This window comes from Polypterus senegalus, chromosome 3, assembly GCF_016835505.1.
Source record: "Polypterus senegalus isolate Bchr_013 chromosome 3, ASM1683550v1, whole genome shotgun sequence".
NCBI classification, from domain to species: domain Eukaryota; kingdom Metazoa; phylum Chordata; class Cladistia; order Polypteriformes; family Polypteridae; genus Polypterus; species Polypterus senegalus.
This window is the reverse complement of record NC_053156.1, coordinates 272,980,753-273,005,537: the sequence shown is the minus strand read 5'-3', so window position 1 is coordinate 273,005,537 and position 24,785 is coordinate 272,980,753. Positions and strand designations below refer to the sequence as shown.

General features: G+C 37.5%; 1 protein-coding gene across 1 annotated transcript; it reads left to right on the top strand.

The window, feature by feature from the left end:
- Positions 1-23,035: 23,035 nt before the first annotated feature.
- LOC120526674 (olfactory receptor class A-like protein 1) lies at positions 23,036-23,992 on the top strand. Its single transcript, XM_039749829.1, has one exon. It carries the CDS (start codon positions 23,036-23,038, stop codon positions 23,990-23,992), a length of 957 nt encoding a protein of 318 aa, XP_039605763.1.
- Positions 23,993-24,785: the final 793 nt, after the last annotated feature.

Sequence of the window (24,785 nt, the reverse complement as noted above, 5' to 3'; positions counted from 1 at the left end):
GTATACTTACAGTATATGGGAGATAGTCAAAAAGTATACACAATGACATTTTAACTTTTTTATACTATTGGCTGCTGTGGTATTTGCAAATGTATTTGTGAGTTTTACTTCTCTAAGCTGTTGTGACACAAACGAGTCTGGGTAACTGTTGTATGACCCGACATTTGCGAGATAGACATATGAGTGCCGACAAAATAGCGGCAATTAAAACACGGCATCAAAATCGCGCCGACAAAATCGCGCCAAAAAAATGAAAGTTTCGTTAAATATGAATTACTAGTTTAAAGCATATATAATAATGTTTATTTTAGAAGTCAATATTCTGAGACACGGCATGCCATCAGCACGGTACGCAGATAGTCCTTAATTAAGATCACGCCCTGCATATGTAGGAAGAATTGCAGCAAGACGTCTTAATAGTTGAGCGCATTTAGACATGCTGGCTGCCTGACTGCTGGTAATTCCGCTTTGTATACGATGTGTTATGCCAACCCTCGACTGAGTTATTTGTTCGCGGCATGCCATCAGCAGTTATAACAGTTATAACCTAGCACATAATGTGTACATAATGCACACGTACGCGTTCCACTCTCTTCGCCTCTCTCACGATTTTGTCGTGGCGATTTTGTCGGCATGCATTTGTCGAAAACCAGTTCATAAAGTGTATGAAGTTATATTAAAAAGTCCAAAAATGGCCCCACAAGATTTATAGAATCCTGTCTACTACCGCAGACTACTGAATGTAGAATCTACAATATGTCTGTGACATGGTTGTGACAAACAGGTGTGCGACTATTAATAACCTAGGAGACATTTTCAGAAAGTGATGCTCAGCAAACTCTATATTCTTTATGAGTTCATTTTTACAAATATTTAACTAGCCTCATAACATACCATTCTCAAACTGACTTAATCTAATTAATGTATGAAGGAGGCTGGGGTCTGTTCTAGCAGTATTAGGCAAGACAGCCCTGGATGGAGTGTCAGTTCAATGCAGGACCCAATGACATACACTCAGCCAATTTAGACTCATTAATTAATGTAACACACATGCACATACAAGCACATCTTTTGGGAATGTTGGAGAAAAACCAGAATCCTTGGAGGAAATGCACACAAACAAGAGCCCCACAACAAAATTAGATATTTGTCTCTACCTATTTTCCCTGTAAAATAAATATTATATGCATTTAAAAATAAAGTTAATCACTGTACCACAGTTCTGTCAGAAAATGCTATATACACATCCTTTATATATACAGGGGGTTAAAGGGAAAAGGAAAATGTCAGCTATTTGTTATTGGCTCACAGTATGGACACAGACCATCATAGTCCTTGGCAATATTCTAACACCAATATCTAACAAAAAATTATTTTTTTCTTTCTTACTTAAAAAATATGAATTTGCGAATCTCTCCTATGATTCCAGTCATGTTGTCCTCATTGTATATACACAAACTACATACTGTACATAAAGGAAAAGAAGACACAAGAAACACTGAAAAAGGTTTGGGCTTCCACAGGAGAAACAATATCTAATAGCTGAAGGGATAAGCTTTACTAGGACACTGCCACTTGCACAGATTAAAGAACTATAGTATATTTGTATTATTTGCCACCATCTACATGTCAGTGTGTTCAGTTGTAGTCATTTTCACCAACCCAAAGGTAAGCTCTAAGGTGAAACACAATACCCCACTTACTGAAATCATTAAATCTTTTCATTTACATAACAGGAATATTTTTTCTTTTCTTTTAAATTAAATATTTTTCACCAGTAACGGTACTCTGCAGTGAATACACTTGACTTGAGCATTACTAGTTTTCATCCTCTTTCTCTGTACATTTAGCATTCGCTTACTCAGAGGCTAAAGGCTGAGCTCTTCTGTTCTCCACCCTAGCGGCCCGCTTCTTCTCTTCTGTTGTCGGCATCTTTTCATGTTAAAACTGATTAAGTCAGTGTTAATTAGTGTTACTTAAATAGATAGATAGATAGATAGATAGATAGATAGATAGATAGATAGATAGATAGATAGATAGATAGATAGATAGATAGATAGATAGATAGATAGATAGATAGATAGATTGATTTAAGAATTATTTAAGATATGAAGAGGTAGTGGAAGTGACGGCAAAGGTGGTAGGGAATGAGAACGGCGCCCATACGCATGTGCTGCATGGCCACCCTGCTGGCTACTGGCGAGTGTTGATTCTACAATAAAATAAAATTGAAATTAAAGTGGAATAACCTTGGAGGTCAAAAATCATCCCGAAAGTGGATAGTAGACATCACGTAGTATATGTGTAGCAAATTTCAGGTCTACAGGGCAAATGGTTTGAGAGCTACAGGTGATTTAAAATCCTGGACAGACAAACAAAAGCCACGGTAGCGTATTATATATAAAAATTATTATTTTAATTAAAGAATTTTCCAGGAGGGGCAATCATTTTCAGAGAAAGTAACCTGAAAATACATCTGACAAAGAGAAAAGTGTTATTTTTAAAATATACAGTAAATGAACTCACGTGTATGTCAGTACTGTGTTATTTCCAATAGTTTGATGCCAATCGAGCAGAGCTTCACCTGTCATTTCCTCACTTGTCATTTCCTCATTTCCCACTTGATGACACACCAATGTTGACCTGTAAAATTAAACCCACTTACACTGACAAAATGGGCGTGTGTTTTGAGGCTTATGTCTAAATTAAGGACTGACGAGTAAATTTCAAGTACTAATTATTTGTCCACCTACATGTATTTTCAAACCTGGCCAGAACATTTTCCAAAGTTATAAGGTAGGAACCAATCCAGGTCAGAACAAGTAATATATTTGTTGTCCAAATTTCTCAATTTCAATAATAACTAAAGCAATGAAAGGCACCCCTTTATATGTAAAACCAAAGCCACACTTCAAAGTACAATACCGGACAATGGCTCTTTATCATAGATCTTCAAAAATACAACTCAGATTATTTGTTAATTTTTCTGAATAATTGTCTTTCTCATCCAGCCACACTTAGTATTGTAAACTTCTATTGTACACTGACTGCAAACTCAGAATGGTGTTCCACTGAACAAGCCAATTTCAACAAGGGAAAAAAATGAGAGATTATAGTACAGTGTCAAGAATAGATAAAACATACGACCAATGAAAAAAAAATCAAATGTGAAGAAGATGAGCATGATCAGAACGAATAATCATTGTGCAATATTATTTGTAGGTTTCTGCTAAGTTCTTCTTACATGCAGTGCCTAAAAAATACATCCCCTTTGGATTTTGTTCACATTTTACTGAACAGTGATGATCACATAAAAGACTTATTGATGTCAAAGTGAAAACAGGCCTGTGTAGCTTTGTGTTTATGCTGGGGTTCTTTTCTTTCTTAAAACAGATGTTTTCCCGAGCCACAGGTTTCTTGCAATGCATGAGGTTTTCCTTCAGAATTTCCCTGCAATTTGCTACATTACTTTTACTCTCAAAAGTCTTCCAGGGCCTGCTGTAAAGAAGCATCCCCATAGTATGATACTGCCACCACCATACTATATGGTGGAGACAGTGTGTTTTTGATAATGTGCAGTGTTTCAAATATGGCATTTAATCTGATAGCCAAAAAGCTCAGATTTGGTCTTACCAAAAAACAATCTTGGTTCAGGTGGTTTCAGTGTCTCTCATATGCCGTCTGGCAAACTCCAGCCAAGACATCATACAAGTTTTTTAATAATGGCTTTCTCTTCCCACTCTCCAGTGAAGTTGTAACTGATGAAGCTACCTTATGACTCCTATGTTTTACCCCCTGTAGCATGTAGCTCCTTGGTCCTGGTGACCTCTCCCACTAGTCTTCTTGCAAAACCAATCTGTGACTGTGCCTTGTGACAGTCATCCATTCCACATTTCAAACCTGTCTTTTATCAGATATTACTTGTAGGAATAGACTCTGTTTATTTCCACAAATCTGTAAATAACAAATGGGTTCAGACAATATATATGGCACATCATTTTTCAATTGACCATGATCCTCTATTAAGTTTGAAATATTCAAAATTGCCAAAGTGTAAAAGTTTGTTTAATTTTCTGTCATTTACATTCCTGAAATTGGTTCTTTTTCTATAGCTTTTGCTACTTGCCTACAAACACCTCGACATAGATAATGCATGCGTAGATAAAGCACCAAAACCATAGAGAAGAAGGGCTCACAACTTGACTTGAAATCCTGATCCAATTTCTTGAAACAAACAGAAGTCACTTGCAAACAGGACTAACTGAAACATAGATGAGTTTCTTGTCCATTGCTAACTTTTTGTGTCTCCAGATATGACATGTTTCAGAGAAAAGACCAAAAGACTGGACAGCATAAAGAATTCTTCTAACAAGACATCCCTCAGATGTTAAACCATTGTGACAGAGAGGACAAAAGCAGGGTGAGGTGATTGCTATTTATTTTCTTCTTCAAATATTATTTATAAAGTTTAGTTCAACAGGCAGTTGCCCTAAATGCTCCTTCTTGTCTCTGTTTTTCACTGTAATTAGTATTTCTTGATTATGTAAAAGATCGTCTTGACCTTCAGAGTTATTTGTGTGGCTGCTTTTGTTTAAAATGTGTCATCCTACAGCAAAATGCTCCTTGATAATCTAACAGAATCTATTTTAAGGCTTAACAGAAAAAAATATATATATTTTTATTTAACTACCTGTGGAAGCTGAGAGAGAAGAGCCACTTCTCTGGTAAACCATCCATCCATCCATTTTCCAACCCGTTGAATCTGAACACAGGGTCACGGGGGACTACTGGAGCCAATCCCAGCCACAAGGCACGAACCAATCCCAGGCAGGGCACCAACCCACCGCAGGACACACACATCCTCACTCACACACCAAGCGCACACTAGGGACAATTTAGAATAGCCAATCCACCTAACCTGCATATCTTTGGACTGTGGGAGGAAACCGGAGTACTCGGAGGAAACCCACGCAGACACGGGGAGAACATGCAAACTCCACACAGGGAGGACCCGGGAAGTGAAATTAAGCAGTAGGAATTTGGCCAGCCTCATTTTGTGACTCTAACAGAGTCACCTAACCTACTAGTGCTCCAATTAGGTAAAGAATACCTAAAGTACCTCAATCTTATAAGTCAATATGGAGAAAAGTGTCTGCTAAATGACAATAACTTCTGAAATTAAGATTTCAAAAGATGCAAATCATTTTTAGAGTCAGAAAACCAATCAAGCAAGCAGCATTTATTTCCATAGTTCCCTTCTGTACAACATACCATTTGAGGGAACTTCCAATATAGAGCTTTTCTTTCTTCTTCTTTGGGTGCTCCCATTAGGGGTTGTCACTGCGGATCATCTTCTCCCATATCTTTCTGTCCTCTGCATCTTGTTGTGTTACACCCATCACCTGCATGTCCTCTCTCACTACATCCATAAACCTTTGCTTAGGCCTTCCGCTTTTCCTCTTCCCTGGCAGCTCTATCCTTAGCATCCTTTTCCCAATATACTCAGCATCTCTCCTCTACACACGTCCAAACCAACGTTCTTTTATACACACACACACACACACATATATATATATATTTTCATGGAAAATGGAGATAAGTCCTATCATGGTCAAAATCACACAGATTTTCTGTTCATGTAATGAAATGATTTTGTTAGAGGTATTTATTAAAAATATTTCATCAAGAATAAGAATTACAAGATACACTTTCGTCTTTTTTTAGAAGGCCCTGTTTTATATGATTGTGAATGTACATTCTACAACAAGACACAAAGAGTAATTGTGCATTATGAAGTGGTAAGTTGACTAAAGGGGAATACTGCCAATTTACAGAGGCAGTCTGAGGGTAAATAATCAATCTATGCTTATCTACTGAAGAAAAAAAAATCACATCCTGGCCAGACTTTTGTTTTAAAGAGTTTCTATTTACAATTTATTCACAGTTTTCTAGGCAGAGTTTACCAGTCATTAATGTGATGCATTTCTTAAACTGGTAAGGGAGTGTATTTTAGATATTCTGTTGTCTAAGTATGGGGCAGTAATGCCTAACTCCAGTGCCTTGGGTTTAAAATCTATACTTGGGTACTGTCTGACTAGTATATTCCAGTTTTCTTCCACATACCACAGGTTCTGAACCTGCTCTGTCTGCATTTGTATGTTTTGTGATGGACTGGCTTCAGTCCCCAGTGACTATGAATTAAACAGTTACTGTATATAAAGATTTCACTGTACAGTAAATTTGTTTGTCTTTTCCTGTTTACTGAAATATATGCATTTTGTTTAGCCAAGTACATCTCAGCAGGAATATGTTATATGAGTTTTTGAAGAAGTTAAGTGGTCTCAATTTATATTGTTAATTAAATCTAAGCAATTATCCCTTTTCGCACTTCCGTATTTTTCTTCTGGGAGTCACCATCAATGGGCAAACTGTCTTTCAGTTATCTAAAACAATGGTAGAATCACAAAACAAGAGCTTCTTTAGCCTCTGTGCTCAAATTCAAATAAATAACAACTTTACCTGATTTCACAGCTTTCCTCCTGATGAAGCATAAAAATGAAAATGGATCAATAGAACACCACCATGACGTGGCACCTGCTCCTGGTCAGTACACACAACTGAACTGTGATGAGAGCTTATCTCACAGCTACAGTATTATAGTGTAATACAAACTAAACACTTGTATGTTTTTCATATATACAAGGTAAAACTAGGTGTAAAATATGTAAGCATAGTAAAAATTCAAATGTCTGCAAAATCATTTACAGAATAAATCAAATTATGTACTAATTACTGATCATTTTGCTGTTCAATACAAACATGAAATTACTAAAAATGAGTCCATGTTTGTATTCTTTTTCAAAATAATACCAGATAACTGTTTTTGGAAAATATTTATATAATATAAAATAAGACCAAAATATGTTAAGTCTATATAGAATTGATGTAATTCATTTCTCAATTAATTCATCTTTATATTTTCAAAACATGAGAATAACCAGGTGCCAATGGGTCTAGGCCTATCCAATTTTATTAAACAAAGAATGGTGGAACATCAAGCTTTTAGAATTTGCTTTACTATTACATATACAGTGCCTGTAAAGAGTATTCACCCCCTTGGATGTTTTCACATTTTATTGTTATATAGTAATGAATCACAGGGGATTCACCCTGACTTTTTTTCTTTTCTAATGTACTTATAAAAACAGATCTTTGCAAAGTGGACTAAATTAATGACAAATATAAAACACAAAATAATGAATTGCATATGTATTCACCCCTTTAACTTGCCTAAATCATCACCGGTGCAGCCAATTGGTTTTTGTAGTCACATAATTAGTTAAATGGACCTGACGGAGGTTTCAATTGATTGTAGTCTATACTGCACCTTATCTGGACTTATGGTGAGCCAGTATCAAGGCCCATTCTGTACAAATAAGACAAAGAACCCTCCAAGCAACTCCATGAAAAGTGGCTCAAAAGGACAAGTCATTGATTTGATACAAAATATCCAAGTAAATGAATATCACTTGGTGTCCAGTTAAATGGAAAGACCAGTGGCACTTGCCTCACTTCCAATGAAATGCTTGAAGGTGAATAGTGAGGGAGGCCAACAAGAAACCTGGGAGAACTCTGAGGGAGTTACAAGCTACAGTAGCTTAGATTGGAGAGACTGGACGTATAACAACTGCCACTCTTCAACAGTCACATTCTTGGGAAAGTGCCAAAGAGACCAATGTTTGGTTCGGGGAGGGATTGTGGGTTTGAGTGACATCTTAATTGGGGTTTGCCAGAATTACAAAAAAAAAAGGTTCTTTGGTTTGATTTTGGACCTTTTGTTTATCAGACCAAATGCCACATTTGAAAACGGCACATTATCAAAAATGCACCATCCCCACTGTGAAGCATGGTGCTAGTAGCAGCATGCTGTGGCGTTGCTTCTCTGTTGCAGGTGTTAGAAATGGCAAATTACATTCACTATGATCCAATGTTATATAATAAGGAAATGTAAACTCTTCCAAGGTGGAGAAAACTTTTATAGGCACCGTATTAGGTGATGTCATGAAGGTATACTAGCTAGCACTTCTGCTATCACAGTCTGAAATCTGGATTCAGCTCCCATTTCTGTCACAAACTGTGTGAAGTGTCTGCTGGGCTTTTTTTTCCCTGATACTCTAGTTAATTACACACAGACAATGACCTGATTAGTAATCAACCAAGATCTGATGGTCTGTGAGACAACATCACCAAGAACAATGCCACTGTTTCACTCTTTAGCTAAACAAATACATGTACGTATATGCAGAACATGGCTTAATGTGAAGCCATCCATTTATCTAGTCCTTTCACTGCCCCCACATGTGGGCTATCACACTTGTATGGCCACACAACACAAACCAGTCAGCTGTTTATTGAAAAATGACGTTATATACATTAAATATATATAAAAGCAATTTAGAAACAACTATCAGTCTGTGTACACAGTGTGTATATATCTGAGATTAAATAAAGTTGTGATATGCAGGCTTTTATTTTTTCACTGTTTCCCACTTTGATTTCTTCTCACTGTTGTAATATGCAAGCTTTCGAGGCAACTCAGGCCCCATCTATCTTGCCTGAAGAAGAGGCCCGAATTGCCTCGAAAGCTTGCATATTGTAATGTTTTTAGTTAGCCATTTAAAGGTGTCATTTTACTTGACTTCTCACTACATTCATAATGGCTAACATGGCACAACACCCTAGTACTTCTCACTATTGGAAAGGTTTCTGCTTGCCTTATTAAAAATGACACTGTGTTGTTATATAATTTAGAAAAGTGTGGTTTTCCTTTATGGTATAGGTCTGTCACATCCTTTATACTTATTATGGTGTCCAATTCCGTAATTATTTATCCACATTCCTGAATTCAGTTTTAACATTATGATGTAATGTGCTTACTTCATATTACTTTTCATAAGTTTATTTAATCCCATAGCAGGATCACAATGTCACCATATAATAAAAGCACTGTTAATCAGGGGCGGCACAGTAGCACCCACCTGCATGGGTTTCCTCCGGTTTTCTCCCACAGTCCATTGGTATTGGCGATTCTAAATTGTCCCTAGTTTGTGTGTGTGAGTGTGTGTGTGCCCTGCAGTGGGCTAGCACCCTGCTCAGGGTTTGGTTCTGCCTTGCGCCCTGTGCTGGCTGGGATTGGCTCCAGCAGCCGCCCGTGACCCTATGTTAGGATATAACGGGTTGGATGATGACTGACTGACTGTTAATCAGCAGTTTTCCCAATTGTCTTTATGATTTTATTTTGTAGGCCATTTCAGGGGCAGGGTTAACAAAGCAGTATTTTATAAAGTAGCCAACAAAACCCCATTATACTACACATTTTTCCAGAGATTTTCAGTAGTGGACTTCACTTGCATACTTTTGGAGAGTTAGGGACACCTGGTGTGCACTCCTGTGGAATCCAATCATGTAGTTTAATATTTCTAGCAACTCAATCATAACAGTCTGCAACATTCCCTGATAAAATCAGACAGGATTGATTGTGTCTAAAGTCATAGAAGCAGGACTGTCTGTTTAGAACAGCCGACAATCAAGGCATGGGTGGTGTCAGAGACTAAAAGTGAAAGATGACAGCATCTCAGCATACTTTTCAATTGTGCTAATTGCTGGTGATTCACTTTTTTGAGTCACTTACTAAGTAAAAGAGGTCTGGTTACTAACTAACATTTTGTGCATGTTTTGATTTTCTCAGTTAGATAATAAAGTATTTTAGTATGATCTTCAGAAAAGTATGTAGAACACAAAAATGGACAGACAGAGCCATCATAATAGGCAAACCTTTAAAACACCACATGCCTCCTGTATAGGGTTGCCAGATGTCCCTTATATACGGGACATGTCCCATATTTGCTCATTTTGTCCCCTGTCCCATACTGACCTTCAGGGACACCCAAATGTCCTGTATTTAGTTCTTTTTCAAATTTTGTAACAAAAATATATTTTTACTACCTTCTTACGGTACTTAGTTGTAACTTTATAAGTTATTATACTTTCTTTTCTCAGATTCTCTTCATGAAAATAACACAAATGTAATGAGGAAACGAGTGTCTGCTGCCTGTTTGCAGCTTGTTCAGTTGCTATGGTTGGCTGAGGACAGCGACACTCTTACCATTTAGATCTCCAGCCACGCTGCTGTCCAGTTCTGTATCAGCATTGCAACATACAGTGACTGTCAGCAAAGTGTGTTGTTAGTACTTGACACTGCCCACTTTTTTTCAAACTTAAAAACTAATCCATCCATCCCAAGATGCCAAAACGTAAGTGTAAATTTCGTGATGAATATTCCAGCGAATGGACATTTATCAAACAAGGCAGAAGCTGTTTTGAAGCAAACTGTGGTGTATGTAATTGCATTTTTAGTAAATAATTTTCAAATGATTTTACTTTTGTTTTCCTCATAACCCATTAAAATCCTTTCTATATGCTTTTAACTTATGTTTCTACTTTTATATAATATATTGGTCTGGGTGTGTAGGGGGCATGTATAAATGTATATACTGTATATAGTAATATATTTCCCCTTGGGATTAATAAAGTATCTATCTATCTATCTATCTATCTATCTATCTATCTATCTATCTATCTATCTATCTATCTATCTATCTATCTATCTATCTATCTAACTATATAGAGAGAGATTTTAAGAATGTCCTGTATTTCTAGTTTTCTAATCTGGCAACCCTACTCCTGTATTTCCTACTGCTCTTTTGGTATAGAACAGTTAGGTCCATTAGGCCAGAAACTGTGCATACCCCAGCCTAAAGCGTAATGAGGAATTAGTGCTCACTTATAGACATTTAAAAGAAATTAGAGTCCATGGTAATGCATCTGTGGTTTAAGGCAGCAGTCTTTAAATAATATTAATTATGTCCACACGTGTGAAAATCTTTATTTTACACTGGTACAATTATTTATTTGTATACCTGGCTCTGTAAGAACAACAACTACATGAGGTTTTCAGTAGTGCAAAACAGATGGTGAGCTGTAAAATGCCCTGGTGGTGAGTGCATTGACCTTGCCACTGTGCCTCAAAATCATGTTTTCTTAAAAACAATCCAAAAGTGTTCAAAAGTGCAGTGCTGCATCAAAAATAAATAATCCAATAAAAAAAATAATAAAGGTGAAGTGGAGGTTAAAATCACAATAAATAAATATAAAAACAAAAGTAAAAACAACTGGCAGGAATGGTCCTTTTTTACGACCCGGTGCTTTCGCTCCCCTGCCTATCTCGTACAGGCCTTGCAGCAGAGGAGTCACCCTAACAGCAGACGGAACTGACCTTCTTCAGGTCCAGTTGCCTGCCATCCCATGGCTACGGACAGGTTCCTCGCCGTACCAAGACTTGGGTCCCCAACGGCCAGAGTGCTCACGTTGGGGCTCTCCTCCCAAGCTTCCTCGACCCCTGCTGTCTTCCCGGTCTTATATGGTTAGTCACTCCTTTAACACACATCGCTCTTGGTCCCTGAATTGCTCAGCCTTAAGCGAGCACTCCTTCAGCCCCATGTTATCAACCTCTCATGCCGCTCTCCTTCCCAGCTGCCTTTCTTCTCATCCTTGAACCTGCTCTCCTTACTCACTCTCACACCGCTCCATCTGCCTCCTTCCTTCTTCTCTCTTTAACCTCCATTCGATTTCATTTCTTTTTCCCTCCTTGCACTCGCGCTTCCCTTTTTAAAATGGGGACATGGCACAACCACGTCGATTAGCAGCTCCCAGCACAAGTTAGGGTCACGGATGATCCTACACCTGTGTACTTAATGTTGAACCGCCCGATCCTGCATTGCGCCCAAAAACCGTTCTCACCACGCTACCACATCCCCTCCTACCAAGATGCAAGTGCAGTGATAATTTATTTAAAAAGATGCTGATCAGCCGCAGATATCACTTTACTACAGGTAAGACTGGCAAGTTCTGTTGAGCCAAATGGCCTCTTCTCATCTCAGATTAGATTGTTCTAATGTGACTCTAAATTTGCCCAGTTATGGGTATGTGCAGAGGTGGGCCCTTTGATGGATATCCATCCTGTTCTTGAGATGGTATCTGCCTCGCACCAGATATGACCAGGATAAGCTTGCACTCCTAGCAACCTTAAATTGGATTGGGTTGTTTCAGTTATGCTATGTTTTGTTGTTTTTACTTTATACAGCTTCATAACAGTTGAACATTATAGTGCTTATCCATTTCTGCTCTTCCTTATACTACATTACTCATGGGGCCATAATTGTTTTCTGTCTTTGTATCCCCCAGGGAGATCTGTTTGTTATAGGCTCATTGGATAAAAGAAGGAGGCACCACAGCACAGTCAGCCAGCTGCTTTCACACATTGGCACCTGGAAAAGAAGAGTCGTAGCAGGTAAGATACATGTTTGTCTTCAATGTTTCAATTCATATGTAACTGAAATGTTCTTACAGTGGCAGGAATTAATCAGCACAACAAACGAATTAGGTGATTGGGCAAGTTCTTTATAGACTAAGACCAAACTTATTTGTCACAGAAAGAGAAAACACTATACAAAGGAAACAAGTGCATCAAATTCAGCACTAATAGTTTACAAAGATCATAACTTAATTATAAAAAATATGTTTTGAAAGATACCAAAACAATGGTTTTAACTTTATATGCAGGCATATTACTAAAAGTCGTTACACAGAGTGGATGGAAAAGAGTATAATACTTTTAAAATATAATTTAATATTTTGATATACAGTAGACATTTACTGTTGCAGTTTAAGCACGTTAAGTTTTTTGGTGAATTTGTCCATTATAAGTGATTGCGGGTTTACAGTATGTGACCTCATAAAAGCTGAACCTGTCAATGGAGAAATACATCTGATGTAGTTATCTCTCTGTTATCCAACCATGCATCCACTTCACAACCCGTTCAGGATATTTTACTGCAGGGAGAAACCAGCTCAGTTCAATTTAGATTTAGAATCTCCAATCAACCTTATTTAGATGTGCAGGGTAAATCAGAAAACAGTGATCCCTCCTCGATCACGGGGGTTGCGTTCCAGAACCCCCTGTGAAAGGTGAAAATCCGCAAAGTAAAAACCATATGTTCATATGGTTATTTTAAATATATTTTAAGCTTTATAAACTCTCCCACACTCTTATAAACATTTCCCGCACAGTTATACAGCATAAACACATTGCATTCTCTTAGATATTAGGTAAGATTCGTTGAAATTATGTATGTAAACACACTGTTTATATACAGTAAAACCTAAATGTTATTTTAAAGATATCACATATGTAACAGCCATTACGATAGACAGATCGTTTTGGAGCCATAACAAAGGGCTTGACTATGCACAAAGACAAACACAAAAGAACACAAAAGTTAACTCTTTACACAGTGAAACACGTTGATGCTGAATGAGCGAGACAAGACTTCCTGGTTAACGCAGTACAATTGATTTCGGCGCTCCGTAGCTGAGCCAATCAGCACACAGGAACTTAACTGCGCGCTCTGATTAGGTAGCTTCTCAGCCATCCACCAATAGCGACACTTGTATGAAATCAACTGGGCAAACAAACTGAGGAAGCATGTACCATAAATTAATAGACCCATTGTCCGCAGAAACCTACGAAAGCAGCGAAAAATCCGCGTTCTATATTTAGATATGCTTACATATAAAATCCGCGATGGAGTGAAGCCGCGAAAGCCAAAGTGCGATGTATCGAGGGATTACAGTACTGTATTGCCTAATAGTCTTACTATTAAGGTTTGTACTTCTTTTTCCCTCTTGATCAATGAGTATTTAATATGAGTATTGAGTAATCATATTATCTTGAGTTTTCTTACAACATGCTCTACAGTTCTGCTGCAGAGATACATACACATACATGGGAGTCTGTTTTCTAAATGCTTCTTTCCATTTTAGTTTGGTAACATTTTACTAAATAATGCAAAATGAAAAATATATTTTGTATGAATAAAGGAATATCTATCCATCCATCCATTATACAACCTGCTATATCCTAACTAAAGGGTCAGGGGAATCTGCTGGAGCCAATCCCAGTCAACACAGGTCGCAAGGCAGGAAACGAACCCGGGGCAGGGCGCTAGCCCACTGCAGATAAAAGAATATACTGTATGTTTAAATGTAATTATAAATATAATGCTAGTCTATAATTATTATTAGTAGTAGTAGTAGTAGTAGAAGTAGTTTAGTTTATTATATGACAGTTTCAAACCTGCTTAATCCAATTTAGTGTTACATGGCAGGAAATCAGAAATATCTTGGATGGGAAGCCAGTCCATAATAAGTCCCATTCACAGGCACTCATACTCATACATAGTCAATTAGTAATTATCAGATCATTTAACCTCCATGTCTTAGAAGATATGAAAAGAAAACTTGAGTGCAAAGAGGGAAACTCACATGGACATGGGAAAAACACCTTAAGCCTGCATAAATAATGCCCATCTGAAGGATTTTAAATCCAGCATGCATTATTTCTAAATATCTATGATTAATGTAGTCAAACAACCTTTAAAACATCAATAATTTCCAACCTTTTTTTTTCATTCATAGGGACAGCATCAGATACATTTTACACCATTTCTTTCCTGAACGCCATCCATTACAAATGCATACAAATTTAGGCACACATGGCCAGTTTAGAATTGGCATTTGGCATAAAATTGCATAATTGTTTACATGGACACAGGATTTATTCATTAAAAGGCAAAGTTCATTTTTAATCTACGAAGGAAAAGTACAAACTGTATATCATCCATTAAAAATTCTGACTACTTTATTCAGCAAATTAAAAGTCAACTTCAGTTTTCTTCTGTTGTCACTCAACAAGTGAAACAAGATCAGACAGGAGATATCACTCACTTTTTTAAAATTCTGGTTACTACTAATTTTAAACATCTGAGTACTAGCAATAATGTTAACAGATTATTGCGAAAACTAGGAATACAAAATAATTTTTAATTAACAACAACATTTATTTATATAGCACATTTTCATACAAACAGTAGCTCAAAGTGCTTTACATAATAAAGAATAGAAAAATAAAAGACACAATAAGAAAATAAAATAAATCAACATTAATTAACATCGAATAAGAGTAAGGTCCAATGGCCAGAGGGGACAGAAAAAAAAAAAAAACTCCAGACGGCTGGAGAAAAAATAAAATCTGTAAGGATTCCAGACCATGAGACCGCCCAGTCCCCTCTGGGCATTCTACCTAACATAAATGAAACAGTCCTCTTTGGATTTAGGGTTCTCACGGAAGGGCTTGATGATGATGGTCATGTAGACTTCTGCCTTTTAATCCATCCATCATTGTTGGAGCATCATGAAGCTTTGAGTAGGTGGAGGTGGCGCAGGCCACCACCACAAAGAAACCGGAAAAAGAAACAAAAAGAGAGTAGGGGTCAGTACGGATTTTAGAGCCACCATGAATAGTTATTATGAGGAAATTGAACATACAGAGTATCAGGATTAAGTTAAATTAAGTTAAATTGAAGTTATAAAAAGGCCATGTTAAAGTAATGTGTTTTCAGCAGTGTTTTAAAGTGCTCTACTGTATTAGCCTGGTGAATTCCTATTGGCAGGCTATTCCAGATTTTAGGTGCATAGCAGCAGAAGGCCGCCTCACCACTTCTTTTAAGTTTTGTTCTTGGAATTCTAAGGAGACACTCATTTGAGGATCTGAGGTTACGATTTGGAATATAAGGTGTCAGACATTCCGATATATAAGATGGGCGAGATTATTTAAGGCTTTATAAACCATAAGCAGAATTTTAAAGTCAATCCTGAATGACACAGGTAACCAGTGTAGTGACATCAAAACTGGAGTAATGTGTTCAGATTTTCTTTTCCTAGTTAGGATTCTAGCAGCTGCATTCTGCACTCGTTGCAAACGATTTATGTCTTTTTTTGGGTAGTCCTGAGAGGAGTGCGTTACAGTAATCTAGTCGACTGAAAACAAAGCGTGAACTAATTTCTCAGCATCTTTCAGTGATATAAGAGGTCTAACTTTACTTATGTTTCTTAAGTGAAAAATGCTGTCCTAGTGATCTGATTAATATGCGATTTAAAATTCAGATTACAGTCAACAATTACCCTAAGCTTTTTACCTCCGTCTTGACTTTTAATCCTAATGTATCCAGTTTATTTCTAATAGCCTCATTGTATCCATTATTGCTAATCACTAAGATTTCAGTTTTCTCTTTATTTAACTTGAGAAAGTTACTATTCATCCATTCTGAGATACAGTCAGACATTGTGTTAGTGAATCAAGAGAATCGGGGTCATCAGGTGCTATTGATAAGTACAGCTGTGTGTCATCAGCATAGCTGTGGTAGCTCACGTTGTGCCCTGAGATAATCTGACCTAACGGAAGCATGTAGATTGAGAAGAGCAGCGGACCCAGGATAGAGCCTTGTGGAACACCATATCGGATATCATGTGTCTTTGAGTTGTAATTACCACAACTAACAAAATATTTTCTCCCTGTCAGGTAGGATTCAAACCAATTTAAGACACTGCCAGAGAGGCCCACCCATTGACTAAGGATTTCTAAGAATATTATGATCAATGGTGTCAAATGCAGCACTCAGATCTAAGAGGATGAGAACAGATAAATGGCCTCTGTCTGCATTCACCCGCAAGTCATTTACTACTTTAACGAGTGCAGTTTCTGTGCTGTGATTTGTTCTAAAACTGAAATTTATCAAGAATAGCATGTTTATTGAGGTGGTCATTTAACTGCATAATGACTGCCTTCTCCAGAACTTTACTTAAGAAAGGCAGGTTAGAGATGGGTCTAAAATTTTCAAGATCCGAGGGGTCAAGATTATGTTTCTTAAGAAGGGGTTTAACTACAGCAGTCTTAAGACAGTCTGGGAAGACCCCCGTATCTAATGACAATTTACTATGTCAGAACATTATCAATTAGCACGCCTGGTACTTCTTTGAAAAACCTTGTTGGTATTGGGTCAAGGATTTTAATTGAGATATTATTTTTTGTAAATCAGGTAAATCTATCCTAGTGAAAGAGTTTAATTTGTTTATAACAGGATGCTGGGGTTTAGGAGGATCCTTAGTGTTGGAGGGATATACTATGTTATTTCTAATATCATTCATTTTTTGATTGAAAAATACAGCGATAGCCTCACAGGTTTTACTGGAAGTACTTAGGAGGCATTCCTTTGAGTTACCTGGGTTTAGTAGGCGATCAATTGTAGAAAATAAGACTCTGGGATTACTAGCATTGTTATTTATAATCTTGGAGAAATAGCAGCGCCTCTCAAGACGGACAGTGTTATTGTATTCTGTTATTTTAACTTTTAATATTTCAAAGTGGATAGTTAGTTTAGTCTTCCTCCATTTACGCTCAGCTCTGAGGCATGTTCTCTTTAAATCGACACTCTTTGGGTCTTCCATGGTATAACAATGCTAGAAGATTTTTTCACTGTCTTTTCAGGTGCAACTATGTCAACAGCAGCTCTCACTTTAGTATTAAATCTTTCCACCTTACTATTTACATTATCCTCGCTATTATAGTTGGCACTATAAACGGACTGATTAAAGAATAAAGAATTCTTGTAGTATTTTCATTTAGTTTCATAAAACTTAACAATAATCTGAGCACAAAAAGCAATGTGCTTGGAACTGTTGGGAACAATTAAACTCAGAGAACTCAGAATGGGACTCTCCCATTATGTTACACATGTCGAAAATATTTAGATTTCAGTTGAAAGACACAAACATACAGAATGCATTGCCTTTTGGCAGTGGGAAGGTCTTTTTTCCAGAATGTGGACCACTACCTTACTAAAACATGGCGCTGTCTTGTCTGAAGAATCATATCAGACAAAAATGTAGAAGTACCTTTGGTTAAATGCATTGCTGGTTAAACACATTTTAAAAAACGATAAACTAAAACAACTGGTCAGCCGGGGATGACTTAAGGCTAATGTCTTACATTCAAGTGAAAAAATGGGAAGATTTGTCAAAGGACAGCCATAGGAGAGAACAAGTTTTATTTATTTCTGCAATTAGGACCTTTTTTCAATAAAACTAAAAACATTTCATTAAATGAGAATTCTAGTAGATTCTATGCTTCGTATGTTCATTTTACAAAATATGGTCACAACCTCCCTCATGTTCACAGCCACACTTAATGGCTTTAAGTGTAGACTATAGCAAGTGATGGCTGTCTCTCTTTACCTATGTGTATAGGGTGGTCCAGATCTAATTATGCAATTTTCATTACGCTATAACTTATTAAGTTTATTACATAGAGAATTAAAAAAATATATTTTTGTTGCCGATAGATGGTAGCACCTGCCCTGCATTCCAGAATGGCGGGGAGACGGTTGTTAGTCGAACAGCGGGTGCGATGTGTTCGCCTTTTCATAATTACATAATTAGATCTGGACCACCCTGTATATATATCATTTGAAACAGCCCATCCAATCATCTGTGCACCTCCACTCTAAATATCAATGAGTATTAGAGACTTTTGTGGATGCAGAAATTCATAGACTAGAAACTTGGAACCCTGTATCAAAATAGGCAAAAACAAAATCAAAAAAGGAAGAAAATTTAATTATAAAATGTAATACTAGATTGCAAATGGCATTATGGACCCGTTGAAATTTATACTGTAACTTGGTTTATGTGTAAGTATGAGCTGTTGATCCCTAGGTTTACTTTAAGAAAAGATTTCCATTTTTTTTTACCAAGATCAATTGGACATGTTTAATATTCACAAGTAAATCATTCTAGAGTGTAGGCACCCTATAGATAAGGACTCTTGCATGAACCCCAGTTTCTAAAGTACCCTATGAAAATAAATGCAAACTTGGACTTAAACCCTGTTTTATTTTTTTACCTGGTGTTACAGGTTTTTACTACAGTTTGTCAAACCCCATTGTAAATAAAGTAGCACGTTAAATTCTTTGTATTCTAAGTTTACCCCGACTCAGTCATTAATCGCTACGTGCTTCTTAAACTGGCTTCCTCTTGCACTGAGAGGAGCCGCAGGCACCAATCAACTCACAGAATACATTAACTACACATTACAACTCTCAGAGCATTTAGAATACTAAGATTTATACTTAATACCATTTTCAATGATGAAATGCATTAAAGCATATATATTATGATAAATTGTTAACTTCATTTAAATAATGTATACTATTAATAATTAAACACTGCTGCCTAGTAGTAAAAGTGGTCGCATTCCGGGTGTTCCCTGCTAAACTGACGCTAGTATATGTGTGTGCTTATATTCACCTTGCGATGCGCTGGTGCCCCGTCCAGGGATTGTTCCTGCTTCACACCCAATGCTTGCTTAGTTACAACAAAATTTTCATGTGGCTTCCTTGTAGACAAATGAGTGTGTAGGCAAAGTTTAACAGAATTTACACATTCTGTTCACATCAAAGTGGACTTTCTTTCCAGGTACTCTAGATTACTCACACCCCCCAAAAGATGGACATGTAAGATTATTAGTTCCCCAGCATATAATTGGTATCCCATCTCAGGTCAGATTCTGCCTTTCACATAATACAGTTGAGTTAGGCTCTGTCCCACAACAACCCTTTAAATTATCAATGAGTGCATTTACATGTGCTTGAATATCCGGACTCAAACTTATCAAGACCTAATTAGCTTTATTTTAAATATCAAACAAAGTTGAATTCAATTGTTCTGTCATTGGCTAGCTAAGCGGAGTTAAGGAACACGCCCTGAAGCTGGTGCGTGAGTGAGGAAGGATCCTCGCCCTGGCCCGCTGTGTCTCACTCAGATTCGCACAAATAAATCGGTACCGCAAACGAACTATGATACATAGCGAAATGAGACAAGTCGCAAAATCAACAGGAATGTTCAAGCAAATTATAGAAAAAAAAAACGATCGAAATCCGTTAAAGAGTTCTCACGTGAAAAGCAGACAGACATACATGCAGACAGCGAAACATTGGATTTTATATATTGCATATTAGTAAGCCTTCAAAATAATATGCAGCTAAAGTCTCAACAGCATTCACAGCGTTTCTGGAGTGTAGTAGAGCCAGATAACTGTAAGAATCTTATGACTCTTAAGTCCATGCAGTGCCAGTCATCTGACTAACTGAAAAACACATCACACATGCAACTGGACATGTGAATAAAGTGAAACAGTCACATGTAACAAAATGACAAGTGAACAAGGAATATCTGTGTATTTGTAATTACATTGTTTTGTTTTGACAGCATTCATGTTTTAATTCAATAGTGTGAGAGACACTTGGGTGGGTGGCTCTGAGGCTATGGATCTGCACTGGAACCCCAAAGTTTGCCGGTTCAAATCCCCATCACTGCTAAAAGATATCCTACACTGCTGGGCCCTGCATTAACCTGAAATTGCTAAGGGGTGCTGTACAATGGCTGACCCTGTGCTCTGACCCCAAGGGGTATGCGAAAACTAACAGATTCCTAATACAAGAAATTGTATAAGGTGAAATAAAGAACAAAAAAAATGCACTTGCAGGTGAACTAAATATTTTTTGTGATGTTTTAATGCAAAATGTGAGTTGTGGACACCAACATTTTGTAAATGTTCAGGCAAAACAAGCTCATTCAGTTTGTTTGGGTTGAAATAAGCTATGAGAATAAACGTTAGAAAACATGAGTAGGTCTCGGCCATTTTCATTATGTAAAAGTAGCTCTCAGGTGAAAAAAGGTTGGAGACCTCTGGGTTAGAGAAACCAGGACATTGGTCTCTAAGAAACTGGGTTAACAAAATTTCTGCATGAGTAACCCAGTTTTGTGGCCATGTAAACCCTTAACCGGGTTGCAATTAGGGATTATGTAGTTAGCACTCTTTTAGCTCGTGCATGCCTCGTGGACAGTTACGTCATCATGAAAATTTGAACTTGTCGAACAGATTCTTGTTTGCTAATGATGATGCTTCATTTCTTATTTGCATAGTTACTTATGCTGTAGCATTTTGTCAAGGGAGAACTATGTAAGTGAAAGTGTTCATGAAAACGGGAGTTTTTAAGAAACCAGGTTTCTGCCATAACCAAGTTATGCACATTATTCCCAGTTTTCTGTGCACATCTATATGCACACATTGTTAACTCTAAATTTTCCCAGTATGTTGGACTCTGGTGTGTATTTATCAAAAACAAAAAAACAGCATCTCATTTAAGATTAGTTCTTCTTCTTGTGGACCTCATGTAGCTACAACAGAAAATCACTGCCCAGTAATGAAAACATCTGTGCTCAATTAATGGACAGATTAATGAATGTTTCCACTATTCCTTCTACTTTTCCAGTATTAGACCTTTTTATTGAAAGAAAAGCTGCCTAAAAGATTTCATGGTATTAATTTAAAATGGCTTATCCAATACATCTCCTAAACCATTCTGAGTGTCACTGCACTTTATTATTATAATTACACGCATGCTTATTTTCTCAGACTCACTTACTGTAATTCAGTTAGGGCATGGGTGTGCTCTAGCCCATCCCAGCAGTACAGTGTGCAGGGTATGAAACATCCTGGAAGCAAAGCCAGTTTATCACAGGGTACGCACATATACTCACCGACATTGAGGCCACATAAGAGTTACCTACATGTGCTTCAACACCAGTGCATCCACATGAAATAAATAAAATGTATAAACACATTGACCACTAAGCAGAAATGGGATATGAACCAAAAATAGTGAAGTGGCAGCATTAATCACTGAGTTGCCCAATCTGATAGCTTTTATAATTACATAGCCCAAGGACTACTGCCCTGCCTGACCTTTAGTCACAGTCTCCCCTAACTCTTACATGAAATGTAATGATGTGTCATACACACTGATTTTCACAAATTTTAATATTCCTGAAAATGACTGAAACAGTAAAAACATTTTAGTAGTCATTTGTAGCGCACCTTCTGTTCATCCTCACATAAAGGAGCAGATACCAGTCCTTCGGCTGGGTTGTTGCCCTTCTATAGCCCTGCCCAGCTCTCCTCATGTAATGACTCGTCTCCTGGTATCTCCTCCCTGTTCTTGAGACTGTACAGGGTGACACAGCAAATCTTATTGCAACAGCACATATGGATGTGCCATCCTGGAAGAGCTGGACTACCTGTACAACCTGAATCGGCTGCAGGTACTGCCTCATGCTACCAGTAATGACAAAGACACTAGCAAAACTAGAGAAGAATCAGTCAGGAAGGATAAGGAGAGAGCAATGTGGTATGTGGTCACCACCTGCAAAACCATTCCCTTTTTGGGGGGTATCTTGCTGTTGCCTCTGCAGTGCACCTGTTGTCACTTCCATTTACATCAAAACAGATGAAATTGATTCACAATTGATTATGCCTCCTCACTGGACAGACTGGTATTCCTGAAGATTAACTGACTTGGTGTTAGACTGGGATGATTAAGTATTCCCTTAAGTAGTATATTATGTAATGGCAGGCATTATGAGGATACTCAAAGTCCAAGTGCTGTTGTGATGGGTGTGGCCCATTCACCCCAACATGGCTTAACACTTTGTTTGTATCTGCTCATGCCTGAACCCTCCTAATTCAGTTTACTGTCATAATGTGGGAGCCTATTTCATTGGCATTGGAGATAATGGAGGAGCAACACTATATAGGGTGCCAGTCCTTGACAAGGCCCATTCACCAAACTGAACTAACATACATGGCACTGGGATGTGGGAAGCAAACTGGATAGAGTAGAAGAAAAATTCACGCAGACATGAGAACAATCTGCAAACTCATAGAGACAGAGACTAAGCCAGTATTTTGAACCCAGTCTTCAACTTCTAACCACTATACCAAAGTGCTGTCCACCTTTTTATTACAGGATGGCACTTTAAAGTAAACTACAAGATAATTTGTTTCCTGTATCTATAACTCTTTGTGTGAAAACGTTTTAATATTATTTTAGCAAAATGTACCTTTAACTTTCTTGACTCTCCCTCCTTATTTCTTGCTCCTAGGTCTTAATGGTGAAAAGTTATGGACACCAGAGCAATCGTCAAAGCTTCTAGTTTTCTTATAATCACAATCATCAGCATTCCAACCAACCTGCTTGTCTGCTGCGCTTTCCTGCACAACCGCTTCACTGAGGCCAAGCTCCTAGCGGCCGATATCATTATTTGCAACCTGGCCTTTGCCAACCTCATGGTTGCCGTAATTCGAAGCATCCCACAGACAATAGCTGCCTTGGGCTATGTGAACCTCTTTGATGACGTTGGCTGTAAAATTACAATCTTCTCCTTCCGTGCCTTCCGGGGCCTCTCTATTAGCCTTACTTGCCTGCTTTGTGTCTACCAGGCTGTAGCCATTTCACCTGCCACTTCTGTACTCGCCCCACTGAAAACGAGAATCCCTCAGTATCTGATGTACATCATCATATTCCTCTATTTCCTGTACTACTCCACCAGTGTTATGACTGCCCTTAATGCTGTTTTTAACCTCTTTAACAACACCATTCCTCCATACACATTGAATTTAGAGTACTGTTTTATTTTGCATAAGGACTACTTTACATATATCTCGATAGGTTTTGGGGTCATGTCCAGAGACCTTGTGTTCATAGTGCTAATGATCATCATGAGTGGCTATATCCTAAAACTTCTTTATCAACATGGTCAAAAAGTAAAGAGCATCCGCAGTTCAGATCGTAGTCAAAAGGAAGGGAGAGCAGAAACCAAAGCTTCAAGGGCAGTGGTCACCTTGGTCATCTTGTATGTTGTCTTCTTTGGCATTGACAATGTCATCTGGCTGTACACCATGACCATCTCAAGGGTGACACTTCTTATTTCTGACATCCGGGTCTTCTTTGCAACCCTTTACACTTCAGTATGTCCCATTGTGGTCATCACGACTAATCCAAAAGTCCAGAGGAAATTAAAACTTGTCAAGATGAAGAGAGAAATCCAGCCGACAGAGAGCAGTACATGTACGTTGTAAACAATTATTATTTTATTCACTGCTCCAAGATAAGAAGATGTAGTTTTTCACAAGGAAATATACCTTATAATGAACAGTGTTTATTTAGCTGACCATTTGATTCATTATTTTGAATGATAAATGCATTACATTGATTCTATAATTTGCCATTTGGAGACCTGAAATATGAATGAATTGATGAATGGGTTTTTGGAGAATATTAGAGCACCTGAAAGGTCACTGACACTGCTTTATCATCATTCTCATATTAAACTTATTTAAGTTGTGATTTAAACGAAGATAGAGAAGTCACAATGATAAGTGAAATCTTGATGATGATGAAATCTTTAATACATTGATCCCACTGTTCTAGCTGTTCTCATTCAAAACAGGCACACTGTCCTAACCCTAAACTTACCCTACTTTGTGGTCAGTGAAGCTGACCACTGGGAACATGCTCTGGAGTAGGCCAGATTGAGGCTGACTTATTAAATAATATTGTCTTTATTCTGGAACTAATCAAGCAAGCAATAGCCTGTCATGTCTTTTTCCCTTTATGCTTTACAATAAATGTAATGCCATATTAAGTGATTTTATGAAGTAAAGTAGTTCTTAGATCCAAACTTAATTGAATAATGTATTGTAAGAAAGTTAACCTTTGTTAAACCAGATGTTCTACTATGAGGTGGAATTTTGACTTTCATTTTTGTGAAGTATGCACTCCAAAAAAACTTTCATTCATTTGCCAAACTTCTTTATGCCATCAGACAAACATATGAAGCCACTGCTTGGTCTAGGAGCATCGAACACAAGG

What these genes read in the sequence shown, in the direction of transcription:
- LOC120526674 (XM_039749829.1), top strand. Translation starts at nt 23,036, where the DNA reads ATGGACACCAGAGCAATCGTCAAAGCTTCTAGTTTTCTTATAATCACA.